The sequence below is a fragment of the Mus caroli genome, unplaced genomic scaffold, assembly GCF_978045245.1.
Source record: "Mus caroli unplaced genomic scaffold, Mus_caroli_1 scaffold_1, whole genome shotgun sequence".
Taxonomy (NCBI): domain Eukaryota; kingdom Metazoa; phylum Chordata; class Mammalia; order Rodentia; family Muridae; genus Mus; species Mus caroli.
In genome coordinates this window covers 176,102,565-176,123,812 of record NW_028227256.1, presented here as the reverse complement: position 1 = coordinate 176,123,812, position 21,248 = coordinate 176,102,565, and the positions used below count along the sequence as shown (strand labels likewise).

Below are 21,248 nucleotides of genomic sequence, written 5' to 3'. Positions count from 1 at the left end.
TTTAAAAATTTATTTTTTTTAGCCGGGCGGTGGTGGTGCACACCTTTAATCCCAGCACTTGGGAGGCAGAGGCAGGCAGATTTCTGAGTTTGAGGCCAGCCTGGTCTACAAAGTGAGTTCCAGGGCAGCCAGGGTTATACAGAGAAACCCTGTCTTGAAAAACAAAAAAAAAAAAAAAAATTTTTTTTTAATGCATGAGTATTCTATCTGCATGTACACCTGAATGCCAGAAAAGAGTATCGGATCCCATTACAGATGGTTGTAAGCCACCATGTGGTTGCTGAGAATTGAACTCAGGACCTCTAGAAGAACAACTAGTGTTCTTAACTGCTAAGCTGTCTGACCAGCCCCCAGAGATAATGCTTTTTAAAAGTGGTTGCAGCAGGGAGCAGTGATGCATGCTTCTAATTCCAGTGCATAGGAGGAATAGACAGGAAGATCTCAGCCAGCCTTGGCCACAGTGGCCCTTAAAAAAACAAACAACAAACAAATCATTTTATTAATTGGTTAAATTATATTGGACAGATAGGTTTCATTTTTGTACCGTTAAGTTTCAGATGATTTCATTTTTGTACCGTTAAGTTTCCGATGAACAGGAGGAATACGGGGACCACAGCTTTACTGCCAGAGCACCAGCATATATAGTTTCACATTTTGGTGTGCTTGGTTTTTGTAAAGACAGGGTCTCAGGTATCTCATACTGGCTTTGAACTTCTGAATTTTATTGACTGAGTTGCTTAGTTGCTTAGCTTTTGTTTGAGACAGGGTTTCTTTGTGTAGCTCTGGCTGTCCTGGAACTGGCTCCGTAGACGGGGTTGGCCTTGGACTCAGAGGCCTGCCTCTGCCTCCTGAGTGCTGGAGCCAAACTTGGGTGCCACCACTGCCTGCCTGGCTGACACTGAATTCTTGATCATCTTGCCTGTATCTCTCAAGTGTTGAAATTATACACATGTACCACCAAGCATAGCTTGAGTGCAATCTACACAGGAAGGCCTCAGTGTAGAAATTAAATTCTATATAAAAGTTTCAAGAACACAACATATTTAATGCCAGAAAAACAAATCATAATTTTTTTTTTCTTTTCTTTTTTGAGATAGGGTCTGGTATTCAACCCAGGGTAGCCTGGAATTTACTAAGTAGCCCTGGCTAGCTTTTAACTCTTGATACTTCTGCCTCACTCTGCCAAGTAATAGGACTACAGGTGTTTTCTTTTTTACTAAATCCCAGCCTTTTGTTACTACCAGTTTGTATAGACAAGTCAGCAGGTATACAAACATGTTTAGAGTGGCTGAAAAAACAGGGAGAGGATCAAAGTGCATAATCTAGCTGGGTGCTGGCTGTCCTCATCTGTAATTAAAGGGTCTCCAAACTGGTGGATCAGATATGCAGGGAACAGAGGCCTATCTTTACAGTACAACGAGGGGAACTTCCATGAAAATCTAAGGCTTACTCAAGGGTCAATAGAAAATACGGTGAGTAGCGCACAAGGCGCGCTCTATATGCTGTGAGGCACGGTGGAGTACAGCAAGCCTCTTTCCCAGACCTTGCACCACTGGTTGGGGAAGAGACAAAAGAAAGGCTCTGGCCTCGCCCTTGCGGAACTTAAAATAAGTCCGACTGGCAAGGCAGGACTTGTAAAATTTAAAAACGCAGTTAAATGGTGGAAAACCAAAACACCACCTCTGCATAACAATCGCCTAGGGGTGTTCTACAGGGCAGCGGAGGAAACTTGAAGAGATTTTTTAAAAACTAGAGCCGGAGGGACAAAAAAACCAAAAAAAAAAAAAAAAAAAAAAAAAAAAGAAACAACAACAAAAAACCCCGAAAACCAAAAAACTAAACTAAGATGGAAGAAAGGAGGCTGTTCTCGAGTGGAAAATGCCAGGTGAGGACTGAAGGCGGGTGGAGGAGAGCCTCCGCCGGGAGACAGAAGGCAGAGCGCCGGTGGAGCGCGGCGACTCAAGAGCCGGAAAGGCCGGCGGCCACTGCAGCGGGTCCGTTTAACCGAAAGGTGGCTTCCAAGAGCCTCCATTTGCGCGGCCGGGCCCAGCGCGGAGGTCGCGTCGTGGGGGCGGGGCGGGGCCTGCGCGCGCAGCCGCTCTAGCGGGCCTCTCCTCGGCAGGGGGCGGGGCGGCTATATTACGTGCGCGGCGCCGCCCCTGCGAGAGGACGTTGCGTGCTCGCTCGCGCCGGGCGAGTCTCCGCGTCTTGCCTCGCGAACTCGGTGAAAGGAATTGGCGCCGTTCGACACCAGGCGGGTCCGTTCTGCAGCAGCACTCAGCCATCTCCAGCCGCAGCCGCCGCCCGGGCCGACCAGCAGCCGCCGCCACAGGCCGAGGGAGCCAGCAGTCAGCGGGGAACCGGGGCCCTCAACATGAGTTCTTCGCCTGTTAATGTCAAGAAGCTGAAGGTGTCGGAGCTGAAGGAGGAGCTCAAGAAGCGGCGCCTCTCCGACAAGGGCCTCAAGGCCGATCTTATGGATCGACTCCAGGCCGCGCTGGACAACGAGGCAGGAGGCCGCCCCGCTATGGAGCCCGGGAACGGCAGCCTCGACCTAGGTGGCGATGCGGCCGGGCGCTCGGGAGCGGGCCTAGAGCAGGAGGCCGCGGCTGGCGCCGAAGACGACGAAGAGGAGGAGGGCATCGCCGCTCTGGACGGCGACCAGATGGAGCTGGGCGAGGAGAACGGGGCGGCGGGGGCGGCTGACGCGGGCGCGATGGAGGAGGAGGCAGCGTCGGAAGACGAGAACGGCGACGACCAGGGCTTCCAGGAGGGGGAAGACGAGCTCGGCGACGAGGAGGAGGGCGCGGGCGACGAGAACGGTCACGGGGAGCAGCAGTCCCAACCGCCCGCAGCGGCGGCGCAGCAGCAGCCTTCCCAGCAGCGTGGTGCCGGCAAGGAGGCCGCGGGCAAGAGCAGCGGCCCCACCTCGCTCTTCGCGGTGACGGTGGCGCCGCCAGGGGCGAGGCAGGGCCAACAGCAGGCGGGAGGTAAGAAGGCGGAAGGTGGCGGATGAGTGTTGCGTGATGGGTGCGCGCGGCGGTGGGGACCGTGCCCCAGGCCTGCCGGGGCCCCTCGGGACGAGCGCCGCGGGAGGTGGGGGTGGGGGAGGCTCTGCTCGCCATGCCGGCGGCGCCTCCATTATGTATGTCGGGCGCCGGGTGGGGGGGGGAACTGCAGCTGCCGCGGGGGGGGGAGTGCGGGCGGGAGCGCCGGCGCTGGGGCGCTGCGTGCGCGCGGTCCGGGCACATGTCGGCGGTGGGGGGAGGGGAGAAGCCCGAAGGTCCCGGAGCGGGCGGGCTTTGGCGGCTTAGCGCCGCGGTATTGTGCAAGGAGCGCAGGGGCTCCGGGTGACGTCACTTCCGGCGGCAGGCGCGGGGAGCGGGGCGGAAGCTCAGTACAATGCGGCGGCGGGGCACGCGGGCTCGTGTGGGGGAGGGGAGGTGGGCCCAGGCTCCCCCCCCCCCCCTCGTTTGAGCGCGGCCCGGCGCACGTGGGCCCGGGCGGTGTCGCGCTTTTTTTTTTTTTTCCACTTATTTTAAAAAATGCTTTCTGGAAGGTTGCGGTAGGCTGTGCAAGTTCAGTCTTTAGACTGCGTCACTGTCTCCAGTCCAAGTCCAGACTGAATTTTTTTGTTTTAATTCTCATTTGTCGATTAAAAAGTCACAGAACCAGTCAGAAAAAAATAATCAGTAACAGCTCTTGAGGCTCGAAACAGAAAAAAGGTGCTTAACTCCATTATTTAGTTTTCGGCCTGGTGCTTTAAGGCGGTGTTCTGTGTCGTTATAGGAGACGGCAAAACAGAACAGAAAGGTGGAGATAAAAAGAGAGGCGTTAAAAGACCGCGAGAAGATCATGGCCGAGGGTATTTTGAGTACATCGAAGAAAACAAGTACAGCAGGTAGAGGCTCCTCACCCAGTTTTAACTGTCGCCCGCTCTTTTTGTATACAAGGTGGGGAAAGCTTTATCAGGAGACAATTCTGTCTTTCAGAGCCAAGTCTCCTCAGCCACCTGTTGAAGAAGAAGACGAACACTTCGATGACACAGTGGTTTGTCTTGATACTTGTAAGTGAGGCGGACTTTCCCGCTCTTTGCTCGTTTTCAAGTGCAGTGTTACATTGGTTTTAAGTGTTAGGAAAAATAAAATGTGTTGATCTTAAAGCGGAAAAAAACAGTTAAGAAACTTATTTTAAAGCAGGAAGGTAGTAGCTTATGCTCAGGCTACAGTAGTTTAATATTAATATCACTTCAGTTGTATTGATTTAACAAGCTCTAGTAATTGGTAATATTTATTGAGTTGAAACTTCTCAGTACTTGGGGATGTAAAACTAAATAATTTTTGCTCAGCTACCAGAAACTTGTTTTTTTAAAAACCTGCCTGTAACTTGTCCTTAGATTACATGATTTAGTTTTTTCTCGTGGAACTATATTAAGTGAGCTATTTGGGCTAGTTGAATACTTACTGATTTTCCCATTAGCACACAAGTGTATTCCCTATTCTAAGGATTGTAATATTAACTTTCAATAACTGCTCTTTTGTTCTCAATTCCAGTTCAGTAGCTGCTGCTTTAACATAAGTTGATTTCTTCCAAAGACCTGGGGCAGCAGCAGTGGGCTATCTGAGCCACTAGCTTTCTTCAGCAGCGAATGGTATCAATGGCAGCACTGTAAATATGCTACTTAACCCAGTTGGGTTGCAATTGAATATGAGGAAGTATTGCAAACCATGAAATGGGCTTTAGCTGTCTGTCAGATTTGTATTTTTATCCTTTAGAGAAGTCAGTCAGTTCAGTATTTAGTAAGAACATATCTTTTGGTGTGAGCAGAATAAAAGTACAAATCAGTGCTTAGTTACAGGATTTCACTTGGTTGGTAGAAGGGGTTAAAGGCTTGGATTCTCATGTTTCCCTGTACAAATTGTTGAGAGCCCTGAGAGTTAAGTGTAAAACATGGCTGCTTTCTAACTGCATACCTTTTACAGTCAGTTAATGACTTAAAGGAGAAAACAACTGATTCTTTGGGAGTTTTGTTCTTTACTGAAATGTAAAATACTTTGAAATTTATAAGGTAGTTACAGGAATGGTTCAAGAGAAGAGTTAACATTGCTACTTAGAGTCCAGTCAGATACTATTTGTAATATATAAATTTTAATTTTGTCAGCAGTCAGGAATTTTAAGAACAAAGCTTAAGGAGAATTTCAAACTGCAGATGAGTTCAATAAAAGTGAACCACTCCCTAATTTAAACATTAGTTGCCAAGTGAGAATTCTGAGAAGCTGCCAGTTAATGAGCCCTAGTCACCCAAAGATAGTAAGGTTAAGACTGGATTTGTATAATCCAGGCAGTAGTTAATTCCTAGTTGTGACACCATTTCAGACTGGGTAAAGGAACCTTAAAAGGCTACACATTAACACTTGTTAGACTTCCAGGTTTACGGGTTCAAGCTGGCTGAGTGACAAGTTTTCAGAATTAAGGTTCTGGAACCCTAATGTTAGTTTACAAAGCACAGAATCAGCAGCTCTCTTAAATATTTGGTGGCTTCCCTTCAGTTTTTAATTGTCACTGGTAATTCTACCTGGTTCTGGCTTGCTTCACTTTGATTTCCTGCTGTCCTCTACTGCTTGCCTCTAAAACAAGGTAAAGAGCAGAGCAGGTATGTATTAATGTTGCGTTGTTTAAATCATTTAGCACTGCAAATTTTGGCTTTAATTGGCAATTGACTTTAGTATATGGTCAGTGAAGGCTGCCTTGGGGGGAGTGGGGCTTAAAATGAGAATAGGAAGGAAAGCATGTAAAAGTTCTGTAGTAATAAATTAGATGGGAAAAAAGGCTAAATTATGTCTTCAGAGCTGAAATAGTTTGGATATCAAAAGGATAATATGTGATGTAATTTCAGATAATTGTGATCTGCATTTTAAAATTTCGAGAGACCGTCTGAGTGCTTCTTCCCTTACTATGGAGAGTTTTGCTTTCCTGTGGGCTGGAGGAAGAGCTTCCTACGGTGTGTCAAAAGGCAAAGTCTGCTTTGAGATGAAGGTAAATGAGTTTTGTGACTTTTGAGAACCTATTTGTATTCAGTGGTTTAGTATAGGTCAAAAGGAACTCTCTGAAATAAAAGGGAGTTCTCAACAGACTTGGTTTGGGTTTTTTTTTTGTTTTTTTTTTTGTTTTTTGTTTTTTTTTAATAATAATACAGTTAGTCTACTTACAGCCCAAATGAAGTAAGCTAGAGTTCAAGGGGATTGTCTTGTGTTCTACAGCTAAGTCATGGCAGTTGTCTGATTTTTAGGTAACAGAGAAGATTCCAGTAAGACACTTATATACAAAAGATATTGATATACATGAAGTTCGGATTGGCTGGTCACTAACCACAAGTGGAATGTTGCTTGGTAAGTTTACATTTGAGTATAACAATCATTTAGGATCTGGTTATAGTATAACGTGAGACCAGGGTATGTTGTAAGCCTTGACCTGGTTTTACGCATTCAGTATTGCTATTTTAAAGCTATCAGGCAAGGATAGGGCTGTTTTTGTTTGTTTGGGTTTTTTTCCTTTTATAGGTTTACAGACAGTTGAAATAGATTGCTTTTGACATGCAGATTTTTTTGTTTGTTTTGGTTTTTCTATGGCAGGGTTCTCTGGGTGTTCTGGAACTCACTCTGTAGACCAGGCTGGCCTTGAAATCAGAAACCCACTTGCCTTTGCCACCCAAGTGCTGGGATTAAAGGCTTGTGCCACCACTACCTGGCTAGATTGTCAGTTTATGTATCCTGCCTGACCTTATGTCACTTAGGCATCTGTTGTATAGAGGCATGCTAGATTGTTGGATTGTATGTATGCACACTAATAATTCATAGCATAGATTTTAAATGGAGGTTAGGTGGATCTTTGGACTGCTTAGATAACTAAGTATGTTTTTTTTCCCCCAAGGTGAAGAAGAATTTTCTTACGGGTATTCTCTGAAAGGAATAAAAACGTGCAACTGTGAGACAGAAGATTATGGGGAGAAGTTTGATGAAAATGATGTGATTACATGCTTTGCTGTAAGTTACCTGTAAATGTTATTAGCTATGTAGGTAAAAGATTCTTACCAGTGTGGTTAAATATATGCAACGGTTCTAAGCTAAAACAGGAGAGGCTTGGCACAGGCTCAGTGGTTGGATTTGTGGTGTGTAAGGTGAGGGGACCTGAGTTTGGATATCTTTCACTACTTGAGATTTCTCTGGGAGGGAAGAAGCAGCAGCTCCAGCTTTAGTGACAGGAAGTTGCCTAACATGGAACCTTGGACACACAAAAGCCGTTGAAACTGGGAAAATAGAAGGTTGTTGTTTGAAGGATCATTATTAACACGTTTTAAAAGGAAAAAAATTGGTCTGAAAAAATATGTATCTAAGGCCTGATTCTTGGGACTTGTTGTTTATAACCATTAGTTCTTAGCATTAACCTAAACATGGTAACGTGTGTCTTGGTGAGTTGAGAGACCTTACAGGGAGTTTAAACCATCTATAATGGGATCTGTTGCTGTCTTCTGATCTGATTTTTAAAAAAATTCTATTCAACAGAACTTTGAAACTGATGAAGTTGAACTCTCTTATGCGAAGAATGGACAAGATCTTGGTGTTGCCTTTAAGATCAGTAAGGAAGTTCTCGCTGACCGGCCACTATTCCCACATGTTCTCTGCCATAACTGCGCAGTTGAATTTAATTTTGGTCAAAAGGAAAAGCCATACTTTCCAATACCTGAAGACTGTACTTTTATCCAAAATGTCCCCTTAGAGGACCGAGTTAGAGGACCAAAAGGACCTGAAGAGAAGAAGGACTGTGAGGTAGGTTTGTTTTATTGTGTGATGGTGTAGAATGTGTTGCAGTTGACATTAGGAGAAGGGTAAAGAATGAGTAGATTATAGATTTGTTACCATTTACTGCTGAGAGACAAAGTAGTGATGGCACTTGTTTTTCTCACTGTAGGTTGTAATGATGATTGGCTTGCCAGGAGCTGGGAAAACTACCTGGGTTACTAAACACGCAGCTGAAAACCCTGGCAAATACAACATTCTTGGAACAAATACGATTATGGACAAGATGATGGTAAGTAATCATTGAAATTAAAGTGTTGAGAAGGAGTGGGGAGTAGAGCAAAGAAAGGGCAGGCAAAACACTATACCCTGTCTTTAGTCTTCAGCACTATGACAAATAAACGGGGTCAGAAATTATCCTGGGTTAATGTTGACTTGTGTTTTCATTTATTAATCTCTTAGAGGAAATGATTTTTGCTAAAACAAATTGGGAATACTTAAGCTTTTATATCTTTCAGTGTCTGCGTTTTCATAAGTCATTAACAGCAGTACCAAAAGCTACATATTTTTTGGTTACCATTGAAAGGATGCAATTGAGTATTTATAAAATGATGCCTGGTCCCTGTAGCTCTAAGCTTTTTACAATCTTTTGTTAGGTGGCAGGTTTTAAGAAGCAAATGGCAGACACTGGAAAACTGAACACACTGCTGCAGAGAGCCCCGCAGTGTCTTGGCAAGTTTATAGAGATTGCTGCCCGGAAGAAGCGGAATTTTATTCTGGATCAGGTAAGTAGTAGCTTTGAAGTTAAAGAGAAATTAACTGATAATTGGTAAGGTGTAACATTAACGTCTTTAACATTTTCCCCTCAAGACAAATGTGTCTGCTGCTGCCCAGAGAAGAAAAATGTGCCTGTTTGCAGGCTTCCAGCGGAAAGCTGTTGTAGTGTGCCCAAAAGATGAAGACTATAAGCAGAGGACACAGAAGAAGGCGGAAGTAGAGGGAAAGGACCTACCAGAACATGCTGTCCTCAAGATGAAAGGCATGGGATTCATCTTATTACTGTCTTAAGTCCGGTTTGGTGATTTATACCTAGAAAATAGCTTCACACTTAGAGATTAGATTAATCTGCTAAATAGAAACTTGTATGGTTATTATACAAAGAATGTGATGAAGCCACGATCAGATACTGTGAAAGTTGAAAGAATTAAACACATTAAGAGATAAAGTTCATAGAATTTACATTTTCATAATTGACTTATAAGTTTGACTTTATTCCCTGTAGGAAACTTCACCCTTCCAGAGGTTGCAGAATGCTTTGATGAAATAACCTATGTTGAACTTCAGAAGGAGGAAGCCCAAAAGCTTTTGGAGCAATATAAAGAAGAAAGCAAAAAGGCACTGCCACCAGAAAAGAAGCAAAACACTGGCTCAAAGAAAAGCAATAAGAACAAGAGTGGCAAGAACCAGTTCAACAGAGGTGGTGGCCATAGAGGCCGTGGAGGATTCAATATGCGAGGTGGCAATTTCAGAGGAGGAGGCAAGTTAATTTTGCCTGTTATTTGGTGTTTGAAAATGAATGAGTTTATTTTTTAAGTTAAATAGGAAGTTGGTTTCTTCGATAATTTGCTGCCATGTTTGACTAATACACAATGAGGGGAGTGTATTGGGTATGCTTAAAACTGGGCATTGCTTACTTTTTTGTTAATGATAAGAGATAACTGTATTAACTCTTCCTTAATGTTGTGACAGCTAAACTAAACCCTTTGTGCATTTATTTAGCTCCTGGGAATCGTGGTGGATATAATAGGAGAGGCAACATGCCACAGAGAGGTGGTGGCGGTGGAAGTGGTGGAATTGGCTATCCATACCCGCGTGGCCCTGTTTTTCCTGGCCGAGGTGGTTACTCAAACAGAGGGAATTACAACAGAGGTGGAATGCCCAACAGAGGGAACTATAACCAGGTATTGATTTGCCCTGAAATGTTGTAGATGAATGGATGTTGGGAGTCTTAACTGGCAGCGTTGATGACATAGTTGTGAAACAATTTAGTTATTGGACTTTGCTTTTTCAGGTCACTAATAACACAGTGAGCTTGGGGAATAAGGGTTTCTGCTTACCCCTCCCTAACAAATAGCCAACCATTGCTTGAGAGCTCTTTACTTAACAGTTTTTTTTTTTTAAACTTTCATAGAACTTCAGAGGACGAGGAAATAATCGTGGCTACAAAAATCAATCTCAGGGCTACAACCAGTGGCAGCAGGGTGTAAGTAGTTTCTTAAATGATTACGTACATTCTAGTGTTGTGTTTACAAGATTGAGATGGAAGTTCTTACCTAGGAATTGAAGAGTTTATACATTAATGGGACAAAGTGTCTATAAATTGTTACTGTAACCATGGATAGGCTGGATTTTAACATTACTTTAGATAAAGTAATATTTAATACATATGGTTGTTTTACTACATGGTCATTTTTAATAGTTTTAATTACATAAACTAACCCTAAGTCTTGTGTTTCCTTTGGTAATGTGTATTGGTAAATAATATGGGTAATTGGTAAATTAAAATTAAGTCTCTGATCTGATGTAGAAATTAAGTGTGATAAATTTGTTTCCAGCAATTACTCTGAATTAGATCATTGTCATTTCCTAAAAACAATTTGAGTGGCTTATTGATGTTTTTTTCTTTAAAAACAAAATTTTCTCTTACAGCAATTCTGGGGTCAGAAGCCATGGAGTCAGCATTATCACCAAGGATATTATTGAATACCCAAATAAAACGAACTGATACATATTTCTCCAAAACCTTCACAAGAAGTCGACTGTTTTCTTTAGTAGGCTAACTTTTTAAACATTCCACAAGAGGAAGTGCCTGCGGGTTCCTTTTTTAGAAGCTTTGTGGGTTGATTTTTTTTTTTCTTTTCTTTTTTGTACATTTTTAATTGCAGTTTTAAAGTGAATCGTAAGAGAACCTCAGCATTGTGCACGATAAGAGAATGTGTCAGTATTTCAGGGTTCTACATTTTATCTGTAAAATGTGACTTTTTTTTTATCACAACAAAAGTAAAATGTTGCTTTGTACCTGGTGTCTTTTATTAAGCATTTACTCCCCCATTTCTCACAGAGAATAACAGTCGGGAGTCATTGTCACAATAAAATAGCAATGTTAGCAGCCAGATTCATGGAAGGACTAAGGGGGTCCTCATGAATTGCATTAAGATTCTGTACTGCTCACGATACACTCCATCCTCTCTAGACTGCCTGCCGGGTAATAGTGGACGGGTAATCTCTGACAAAACGGGAAGGCTTTTTTTTTTCTGTTTAACAATGAAATTGGCATAATTGGGAATGAAGATAAAATTTGGAACCAAGATTGAGAAGATGGAGTGTATGTAGAAGGGCTGTTCAAAAATGTAAACTTGGTTGCATTATATGTGGAGGCTCAAACTTGTGAAGGTTAAATACCACAAATTTTTCCATTTGTTCTGCATTTTGATTCTGAAAAGAAAGCTGGCTTTGCCCATTTCTTATTAAAAAAAACTTGTTGTAAATCCAGTTGTCTAATGGGATCTATATGAAGTTAGCTATGTCTGTATGCCCTTCTCCCACAAATACTGTATTACTAGTGTGCTTGTAGTAGTTAACTCCACCATCTTTGTAAGCTAATGAAATTGTGAGTCACCCATTTATATCTTAATTTTTAATCATGTCAGTTCTTGAATGGGTATCTCCTTAGCCTGCTGATTTCTTTTTCTTTCTAAAGAAAGTGGGTGGAGAAATTAATTTAGACGTTTGTTTGCAATAAAAAGAATTCATTTTACTCTTGTTTGGGATTCTCGCCATCAAGGTCTAAATCCCTTTATAGTATGACTCCCAAGAGGAGAAATTTTAAGTGTGTGCTTTCTGGACAGCTTATTCTTTACTCTGTACTTTGGAACATTTAGGTTTTAAAAACTTAAATGTATACTGATGATTATTATAATATAAAGTTGAATTCTTCCCTTCCCCTCCCCCCAAGACTGCTTTTAACATTTATGAGGGGCAAAGGTACTGGCTGGGAGAAGTTAATGTTCAGTTGACCATGTTTATGAAATGTGAATGGCTGTCCTCACCTGATATATACATATATGATACATGAAACTTTGGGAACAGATGCTTTTAGAAGCCATCATGCAAGCCAGTCATTGATTTCACTACTACACAATGCTGCTAACTTAACTAGCTATGTGATAAATTAGATCCCCTAATTGTAATTTTATTGGGTTTGCACAGAACACTTAAATCTTGTAAAGGAGCCTCACTGTGTGATGTGAGGAATCAGGAGTCAAACTGTAGAACTAAAATTAGAATTTAGTCTAGTTAGTGTTTTTAGCCTGCTTCTGGTAAGTTCAGATTTTCCTGTATTATTGATTGCTGTCGTACTTTGTTTTAAATCAGATTTTTAAAATACTATATTATACTCTAGGAATTACTACAGGCTAGTTTCTGCAAACAGGTTGCCTCAGAAATAACACTACAAAGTAGTATCTTCTCGGCTTAGTTAACTGCTATAAACCATTATTGGTATGAGTATCTGCCCTATATACATAACATTGTTATGATTATATATTCTTAACTCTGGGGAGTAATTCAATTCAGTGTTTATCCTAATGTTTTAATCTGTGCCTTTCAAAAATCTTGTATAGACCTAGTACTAGAGACTCATGGCTACAAAAAAAGGTCAAATGACAAAGTAGAACATGATTACATGCATTGCCTGAAAAATTGGATGGGAGGGAAAGCTTGCTATCTGAAGTGATCTCACTAGTTACATCTGTACGTGTTTTCTTTAATGGAAAAGAGGCAATCCATTCAAAAAGGGGAAAAATGGCTTAAGTTACTAAAAGAATCCCAAATATTGATAGGATCAAAATTGACTTGATAATCAAGCTGGGCATGACAACAAAGGTCTGTAGTCAATCTGCAGAGGGGCAAAAAAGATAGAAGCTAGAGGGCAGCCTGGGCTATATTTTACATTGTGAGGCGTTCTCTCTGTAATTAAGTACCAGCAGAGCCAAAAGCTGGGGAAGGTGGCTGCCATTGTAGATCAGTGGTAGAGCTATTATCGGCACCTAAGAGGTAATAAATTAGTTAACATTGTTACTGGGGAAATGGTATAGATTAATAGTAGCAAAGAAGCATTCTCACTAATGTCTAGACTATTTTAATGGCAAATATTATTTTAATCACATTTCAATGGCATTTTAGGTAGTATGCACTTGGGTGTGAAAGACTAGTTGTGTGTACATCAATGTGAATATAATTGATTTTTTTAAAATGTAGAATAAGCTTAAAACTAATTCCTTTTTTACATAAATGTAATATATTTTTTATTAAAGTGAACAAAATTTGTAGCAGATAACTACACTCCAGCATTCATTCTTAAGCTGTTTTCCATAGACAGATTAGCAACAGTACTTATTTTTGGGTAAACTTTGTTAAGAGTCTTTCTTTTCCTTCTCCATATTAAATATTCTGGTGCCTGGGTCAGTACTTGGCAATGCTTGATAGTTTTGTGGTTTGTCCAAAACACTCATGGAGAGCCTTTCCCTTGTATGATTTTTAGCTTGGCATTTGAGCAAATACAGTAGATACAAGGCATGCTTCAAAAGGAAGATGGAAAGTTCTAGGCAGTTTGAGTTCTAGGGTTTTTGTTTTTTGCTTACTATTAGTACTTGGTATGGGTACGTGTTTATAAGAGAAGTATTTAAAGAACTTTGTCTGGTTGACTGCAATCCTGTCACTAACCTTTTTTTTTCTGAAGACCTTGGAGCTGTAGTGCTTATTGAAGGAGATAATGCAGCATTGGTATAGAATAAGTGGAGAGAATCAGGAATCCTTAAGTGGATGCTACTTTATTTGCAAATTCATGGGTTTGATACCAAATAGGTTGAAAGTAAGAACTTAGGAATGATTATATCAATACATCCTTAACTCCCATTGCATAAAAGTACAGGAGATTGAATATTGAAATGCTCTAGAATTTCACTTAATTTGTAAGGTGGAATTCAGAAGGCAAAATTATATATGATCACTTAGAAAATGAATCATCTTACAAACCCAGTGCTGGTAGGCCTAGTATGTGTTGAAGGTAGTGATAGGTAATCTGTTACCAAGAAAGACATTAGCTTGTAGTCACCCTTCTGCCTAAATACAAACTTGGGAAAGAGGTCTATATGACAAAATTTAGTATATACCTGAACCAAGAGAAGTGAGTGGAGAGGTTTGCTTTTTAACTTAGCTGAACATGCATATAGGGAACTTACAATGTCACTAATGGTAGTTTAGGGTAGTGTATATTGTGTAAAAACCTCCAAGAAAGAGGTTCTAGGCATTTCTTTGGACAACTGAACAGCTTGTGTAGCAATGGCATAATGCTATATCAGTATAAGTTAATCTATGAAATCTACTTGGGTTTGAGTCTGAATTAACAGCTGAACTGCTGTTGGGTTATTAGTTAACCTTTTTTCCTTTAGACTGTTTTTGAGATAATAGAAAATAGTTTATCTACTTAAAAAGCCTAACATTTTAACACATTTGAAGAAGTTGATACTGGCCAAAAAATTGAAGCCAAATCAAAATTTGATGGGAATTGAGATGTTAAAGACATACCTAAATGCTTCCAGTTTGTCAGCTAAGTACTTAGCTAATTGAGAGGGAAGAATCATGGACGATAAGAACTCAAGTGATCCAGCATACTACATTTTCTTGTTAGCTTAGAAATAAAAGCAATGTGTTGATTTAAATTTCATCTCCTTTTTCTTAGTCTGTCCATGTGAATGTGCTGTGTGAAGAGTAAAGGGGGCCCAACTAAATGTGTTCCAGTGATTCTAATAGGTATTCAAATTAATTGCTGCTTGTATGTTTACCAATTATGCTAGGTTTCCAGGACCACCTTATACAAAGCTATTGGCAACCAAATGGACAGGAAAATCCTCTGAAGGGTTTTCTAACTTTGCCGTTGTATATCAGAAGTAAAGTGTCAAGACTATAATCAAGTCTAAGCTTTAAAGACATTTACCCTAACAGTGATCTTTAGGGGACTTTTCTGCCCTTGCTTACCAAAATTTTTTCCTGTCTTGACCAGACTGTGGTAGTGAAGTGAATAAAAACAAGATGAAGAAAGTCAGATGCTGAAGTTAATGGGAAACTTGGTGTGAGCTTTGGTTATGCCATCCTCAGAGCTTTTACTATTGTAAAACATAAGATGAAGTCTAGGTAAAGTCCATGAGAGGACTTGTTTTCATTCAGTTTTGATGGCAACAGTTATATTTGGGTTTGTGCAGTAAAAAATGGCTGTACCCTCAGAAGACAACCCAATGGCTTTCTAAGAGCAGGCAGCCAAAGGGAAGTTGTAGAAAATCTATTTAATATGCTTTAAATTTGAGTGGCAAAGCATGTTGTGTCTCCATGATAGAGAAGCATTTGTTAGGGAACATGTTTCCTTACAGCACATGCAGGTTATTCTCTTAAGGAGTATGCCATAAACAGGTAGTTTAGACACAGTATAAGCTTTGTTACAGTTAGAAATGTTTTAACATTTAATTTTAGTCAATGTCTTCATTAGAAACTGGAAGGGTAGAGTAAATATAGTGTTAAAATACAACTTTTTACCTAGTAGTAATTATGCTATAAACTGTAATACATTGGAAAATATCCTAATTTTTCCTTGCTGCAACAGCTTTGCTCTCAAATAGTTTAAAATATTAAAAATTGAACTTAATATAACATGTATTATAGTACCAGTATTTGGGTGGTAGTAGTGGATTCTGGCTATTATATTGACCTGATATAATTACTAGAACATTAACCTGCTTCAAAATTGATTTTAAAGGACTGTTACAAGTCAGACTTACAGAAATTGTTTAATTTTCCTATTTACTAAGGTCTGCGTACCCAAAGAATAGTATATATTTAACATGATTTCTAAAGGGGTGCGTTGACACCTGTCAGATTTCTATCTAGGAATAGAAGGATTCAAACCCTATTTGATCCTTAGCTCTTTGCTGAAAAGTGCATAAACAGGAATCCTGAATTTATTATATAGACCTCCGCATTATATAATCGAAGCAAAGGGAAACCATCGATGGAGTTAGAGGTACGTAGACTATAAAGAGATGCTTGCAAATCAAATACTGGTTTTAGCATAGTTGCCAAACTCAGTAAGTCACAAGTCCAGAAAAAAAGCTGTTCCTATTAAATCTCCCTGAGGTCCTTTTACTAAGATAGAAAAATAAGGAGTCAATGAGGGGAGGGGTTGAGGGAAACGGGAAAGGAATTATAGCCTAGGAATGGTAGATAGCTACCCCAGAACTTTTAAAACTACTAACACTACAATTCTATTTTAATCAGCTTTTTGGCTGGTACCTACTGCTATACCACCTAGTATGACATTTCGGGATTATCGGGACAATGAAAGAAGCGGTGTACATGGAGGGTATAGAAGGTAGGTTGAATTTAAAATTTGTAGTGTAAAAGTTTGGGTTGGGGTGGCCATATTATTGTCTTAGAATTTACCTAGTAGTATGTTGCTATGGAACTCAAATTATGCCTGACCTTATGAGAAACAGGGTTTATGTGGTACATAGGCTGTGACCAGTTTTAGCTACCACAGAAGATAAAATACCCAGAAGTTTCTGGTATGCAGGAGGCTCAGCTTAATTGTGTAGATGGGGTGAGAGTAGGTTGAAATACGCTGGATATGGCTCACACCTATAATACCAACACTGGGATGCTGACCTAGGCATTACAGTGAAATTGTCAAATGCAATATTAAAGGGATCAGTGGTCAGGGAATTATAAATATATAATGGCATGTCCAAACAAGTGAAGGAAACTAAATGCTTTGTGACTCTCTTTATCCAGTTGTGCTGCTATGAAAATGAACTTGTAAGTAGTGAAGATGTTTCCAGCCAAGAGAGGTCTCCCTTTCATGGTAAGATATAACTGCAAAATGATAAAGCTGGAAGGAATTTAAAATATCTGGTTTTTCATAGCGATATGGCTAAGACCATAAAAAGTACACTGTCCACACAAACTCAACAAAATTGTGGTTTCTACCAGATGAGTAGCTTCAGTGCCCACCACTGACTGACAGTTACACAATTCTCTACACCCTGGCTGGCCTTGGTGATTAAAGGAAAGCAGTCTTTACTGAAGGATAGGTAAAAAACAGAATTGTCAAGGTTGGCTCATCTTGACACAAAGTTCTAGGGCCAGTAATGGATATATATCCTTGCTCGGGTGTGATTTCTCCTTCAGGCTGATGGTGCTTTTTTGTGAACATGTAATTAAGCTGACACCTTGGGAAGGTTTTACATTCCATGTTTTTGGCATGGTCTAACAAACATACTGTACTGGCAGTAAAGAACAAAAGGATTTCATGTAAAACAATACAGTTCACACATTTTTGAGTTTTTTATTAAACTATGGTTGATTCACAAGTTGTTTGGGTTTTAAGCTGATTGAAGTTGCTTAGCTGCTGTTATTGGTCTTCATTTTTCTTTCAGGATCAAGGTGGGTGCTTTCATATAAAATCTTATTTTTTATTCCTTCTCTGGCAATTCTTTCCTGGATCCTCTGCTTAGCAAAATTATACCTACAGTGGAACCTTGTAAGAATGAAAAAGAAAGAGTAAGCTACTAGTTCCTATATGAGTAACCTAAGGAATTTTAATTCACAGATTTCCAAAATGCTTATAAAGAGGACTATCCCAAAACTAACTTTAAAGGTGTTTATACAAATGTTCTTTATAGCTACATAAAACATAGATTTGTCTCCTTAGGATAATTATACCTGTTGTAGAACAAACACTGTAGGAATCTCTTGGGTCTGACTCACTCAAAACTTAATGGAATTCTGCCACTCATCTGTTTAACATTCAATGGGTAATAATAGAGGTTTAGATATTGCCATAGTTTCCAGCAAAAAATCAAAACAGCTAACTGGTGGCTCATAGCTTTAATCCCAGCACAGTGAGAGACCCTGTCTCAAGTGCGTGCATATACACATCCATTTTTATTGAATGAATCCTGTTACTTTATCCAGCAAACATACCAGCATCCTAAAGTCACCAGGATAAATCCTCCTACTCCAACATCACATGATCTTCTAATTCTACCTATTGAAAAAAGCATGGTCAGCATAAATTCTGTGCAGAAAAAAGTATAATAGACCTGTTTTAATTTAAGAAAAATACTCACTGGTCACCAAGAAATGTCCAAGTCCAGTCACAATAGATCCTAATGAGCCATAGAGTATAGATTCTCGAGCACATGGAGTGTTCTCAACATCTAAAATACCTAGGAGCTTGAAGGGCTAGGATAAAATGAAAAAGAATTTAGCCTGAACAAGAAAATAGTTGGATTCCTATTCAATTTTGAATTACCATTCAGCCAACTTAAAAGAGTTCTGATCTGCCACTTCAGGATTCACTTCAGCATTTGAAATAATGAGCAGCATAGTGATTAACTTATGAAGTGACCAGTCTTCTAAGGACATGTCACTCAGCACTGGCTCAGAGATGGGGGCCAAATCACTTTTCACATTCTGTTCATTCAAGTCTTAGACATCTGGTGACTGTAATGTAATCCCAGCAATCGGGAAACCACAGCAAGAAGAAACACAACTACATTGCTGTGAATTGGAGGTCAGTCTGAGCTTGAGGATGCAAGACTACACATAACTTGTATAAAATAGCATGTGCGAAAAGAAGCCATTCTCTTGTATCCCAGCCCTGGAAGCACAGATGTTTTCTGCAATACCACTCAATGCTTCTAGAGGATGACTGCATAAGAGATGAAACTTAACACTGGTGGGGAATGGAGGAAAAGACGTTAGGTTTGGGTAAAGATAGGGTAGAACTGCACTCCCCTTAGCTCAAGGATCTGCCTGAACGTGTAACCTGGTTTTCATTAAAGTAAAATTGTTCTTTCACTCATGACTTGCTTCTCTTGTTTTTAATCATACACCCAACTTTTGAATGATTCAATACAGCAGGGTTGTAGTTTCAATCATTGTGGGCTGTTCTCACCATCAAGCTCTCACACATAAGATAAACTACAGGTCTACTGGGGAGTTCACCACCCTGGAGGAACAAACACCTATGGCCAATGATGAACATGGAGACATTCTGCCACGGGACTTCTGGCAGCTTAAAATTGGGTTTCTTGTGAGTTGTGAGAGATCACTTGTTCCTTGCTTATCCTATCACCTACATGGTGGTTTTATAACTCCCGTTCTAGAGAACACTAGGATACAAGCTGACTGTCCATCCTTTACCATTAAGTGTGTCATTGCAAAAGGTGACCTGGTTGACATTAAACCTTTTCAAGCTTCCTGTGGCAAGTTCATCAGTGGTCCTAAAAGCCAGTTTTGTACTCAAACCAGTCTTCCCCACAAAGGACTGCTTTGTATGTAATCCTTTCATTTGAAAGGATTTTAAATTCTGTAAGTCATATCTGGGTGCCTGGCTTGGGCAGGTTTGCCACAAGAGCTCCAGAGACTTCAACAGAGGTGGTAAATAATCACCTTTACCTTCTGAGGATTCCGCTTGCTTCCACATTTTTTTTTTAACAAGTCCTAATACCATTTTTCTGTTCCCTTGCAAGACTATATTAACTAGATGCTCCTCTTTTTACTTAAGCATCAATTTAGTACCCACATGCTCATGACCACTGTTTAGGCAAAGATAGACTTAGATTCCATCTCATCGGGAATCTTGGGAAAACATTTGATAAAATTTACAGTAATTGGCTTGCTTTTCCACTGGCCTGGGGATTTGGCAGTAGCAACGTTCCAGTAACAGTGTCCCCTCCTTTTACGGATTTAACATTTCTTTGTGACCTGTCATCAGCTGAATGCCATTTATTCGACTCCCTGTTTGTGAGACTGGTTATTCATTTGCTTATTTGTTCGTTTTGCAAACCGACCAAAGTATTTTCAAGTAGTTTCTCTTGCTTCCAACATCTTTTCTGAGACAGGTTTTCTTTATAGCCCTGGCTATCCTGGAACTCACTGCCTCCTAAGTGCCTGGTTAAAAAAGGTGTGCCCATCCCAAGCCTTCATGGCTTTATTTTTCAGAGCAGTCTTTTATCTTTGTCAAGTCCACTGTTCAATTTCAGCAGTCTAGATGAGCTATGAAGCAAACACTACATTTGACCTTACTTGTAGAGCTAGCAAGTTTTCATTTGATCAGTAGTGTTTTAGTTGTTTAACAAAAATGCGTCTTATGACATCTTTAGACACTTGACCATGGCTTATTAGTCTCCACCTTCCTGTAGCCTATCAGGCCTAAGAGTTCATGGCCAAACTGCAGTTTTTTCCCGGCTAACTTAAATGGGTGAAATTCGACTGTCCCGTTAGCCCAGTAGGATGTCAGTTTCATGCAGAGTGGAGACTTTTTTGATAAGAGGTCAAACTGCAGTACTCACAATGAACCAACAAATCTACCTTACCTGTGAGTGCGCTCCTGTGCTGTGCAAGGAAAAGGACTGATAGACTTGCTGGCCCAGAACTCCTACCCCTGCCTCAGCCTTCAAAGTGCGGAGACTAGTGGCATGCACCACCACGCCCAGCTCTCCTGAGAGTTTTCTTTTCCCCTCTATTAGCCCTTTCTACCAAGTCCAATGCTAGTTTTGGATTAGTCTCCGTTTTCCGACCCTGCAGGCCTGCTCATCACTAGTTTAAACTGGCAATTTAGATATATCCGGCATATGAGGACTAGCTCGCTGATATACCTCGCGGGCGTGGGGATAGGTCTAGGGAACCCGGTGGCGGCCTGCGCATCGCACCCCCCCGCCCCCCGTGCCCCATGGCGAACATTACCTTTTTCTCCGTCTCGTGGGGCTCTGGGGCGGCCGCCATGGGCACCAGTCCTCTCCATCGCCCCGCCCAGGCCCGTGACCGGAGCAACACGGGCTCCGCCCACCCCATCCCTGCGCCGCGGCGGCGGCCATCTTAGGGAGCGTTCCTGAGGCTGTCCGGAAGCCCGCCGTGGCACACTCCTTTGTTCCATGGAACCGGCCACACTGTTTTCCAACCCCGCAACCGACCATGAGGAACGCGAGAGGTGGCAACCTTAGAGAAGCGCCACCGGTTCCTGTCTCGCAGGCAGGGTGGCCCGAGTCAAGGAGCACCGAGAAACTCGCTTCCCTCAGCCCCTCCTCCGCCTTAACCGCCATTTCAACCGTTGTGCGCGTCCCCGTGCTGGGCGCCGAGGGCGGAGCCGGGGCCGCGCATCGCGCGCCGCTTTGTCCTCTTAGAGGGCGGGAGTCCGGGCTTGACGGCCCCCTCACTGCCGGAAGTCGCCTGGCGCTGTTTCCGCGGGCCTCGTTCCCGACGTGTCCTTTGTCCTAGCTTTGGTGACCTTGACAACCTCCCGCACCCCCGCCTCGGTCCCTCGCGGCGGCCTCCCAG

The 21,248-nt window shown here is 41.5% G+C and overlaps 2 protein-coding genes across 2 annotated transcripts; one reads left to right on the top strand and one right to left on the bottom strand.

Annotated features, from left to right (window-relative positions):
- The first annotated feature begins 2,152 nt into the window (after positions 1-2,152).
- Hnrnpu (heterogeneous nuclear ribonucleoprotein U) lies at positions 2,153-10,874 on the top strand. Its single transcript, XM_021166235.3, has 14 exons — positions 2,153-2,990; positions 3,790-3,901; positions 3,993-4,066; positions 5,897-6,036; positions 6,290-6,389; positions 6,931-7,043; positions 7,563-7,826; positions 7,969-8,088; positions 8,453-8,581; positions 8,667-8,835; positions 9,079-9,333; positions 9,576-9,757; positions 9,988-10,059; positions 10,506-10,874. Exons 1-14 carry the CDS (start codon positions 2,375-2,377, stop codon positions 10,557-10,559), a joined length of 2,400 nt encoding a protein of 799 aa, XP_021021894.1. The 5' UTR covers positions 2,153-2,374; the 3' UTR covers positions 10,560-10,874.
- Positions 10,875-17,234: 6,360 nt separating this feature from the next.
- On the bottom strand, positions 17,235-21,188 carry Cox20 (cytochrome c oxidase assembly factor COX20). The gene is made up of 4 exons (XM_021166213.3): positions 20,658-21,188; positions 18,035-18,149; positions 17,889-17,952; positions 17,235-17,442 (listed from the first exon to the last, which is right to left on the bottom strand). The coding sequence occupies exons 1-4, from the start codon at positions 20,763-20,765 to the stop codon at positions 17,307-17,309; spliced, it is 423 nt and encodes a 140-aa protein (XP_021021872.2). The 5' UTR covers positions 20,766-21,188; the 3' UTR covers positions 17,235-17,306.
- Between the last annotated feature and the right edge of the window lie 60 nt (positions 21,189-21,248).

Coding starts and splice junctions, on each gene's coding strand:
- Hnrnpu (XM_021166235.3), top strand. CDS start 2,375: ATGAGTTCTTCGCCTGTTAATGTCAAGAAGCTGAAGGTGTCGGAGCTG. Junction 9,334..9,575: donor TGGCAATTTCAGAGGAGGAG/GCAAGTTAATTT, acceptor GCATTTATTTAG/CTCCTGGGAATCGTGGTGGA. Junction 10,060..10,505: donor ACAACCAGTGGCAGCAGGGT/GTAAGTAGTTTC, acceptor TTTCTCTTACAG/CAATTCTGGGGTCAGAAGCC.
- Cox20 (XM_021166213.3), bottom strand. CDS start 20,765: ATGGGGTGGGCGGAGCCCGTGTTGCTCCGGTCACGGGCCTGGGCGGGG. Junction 18,150..20,657: donor CCCACGAGACGGAGAAAAAG/GTAATGTTCGCC, acceptor ATTTTATCCTAG/CCCTTCAAGCTCCTAGGTAT. Junction 17,953..18,034: donor TGGACATTTCTTGGTGACCA/GTGAGTATTTTT, acceptor TTTTTTCAATAG/GTAGAATTAGAAGATCATGT.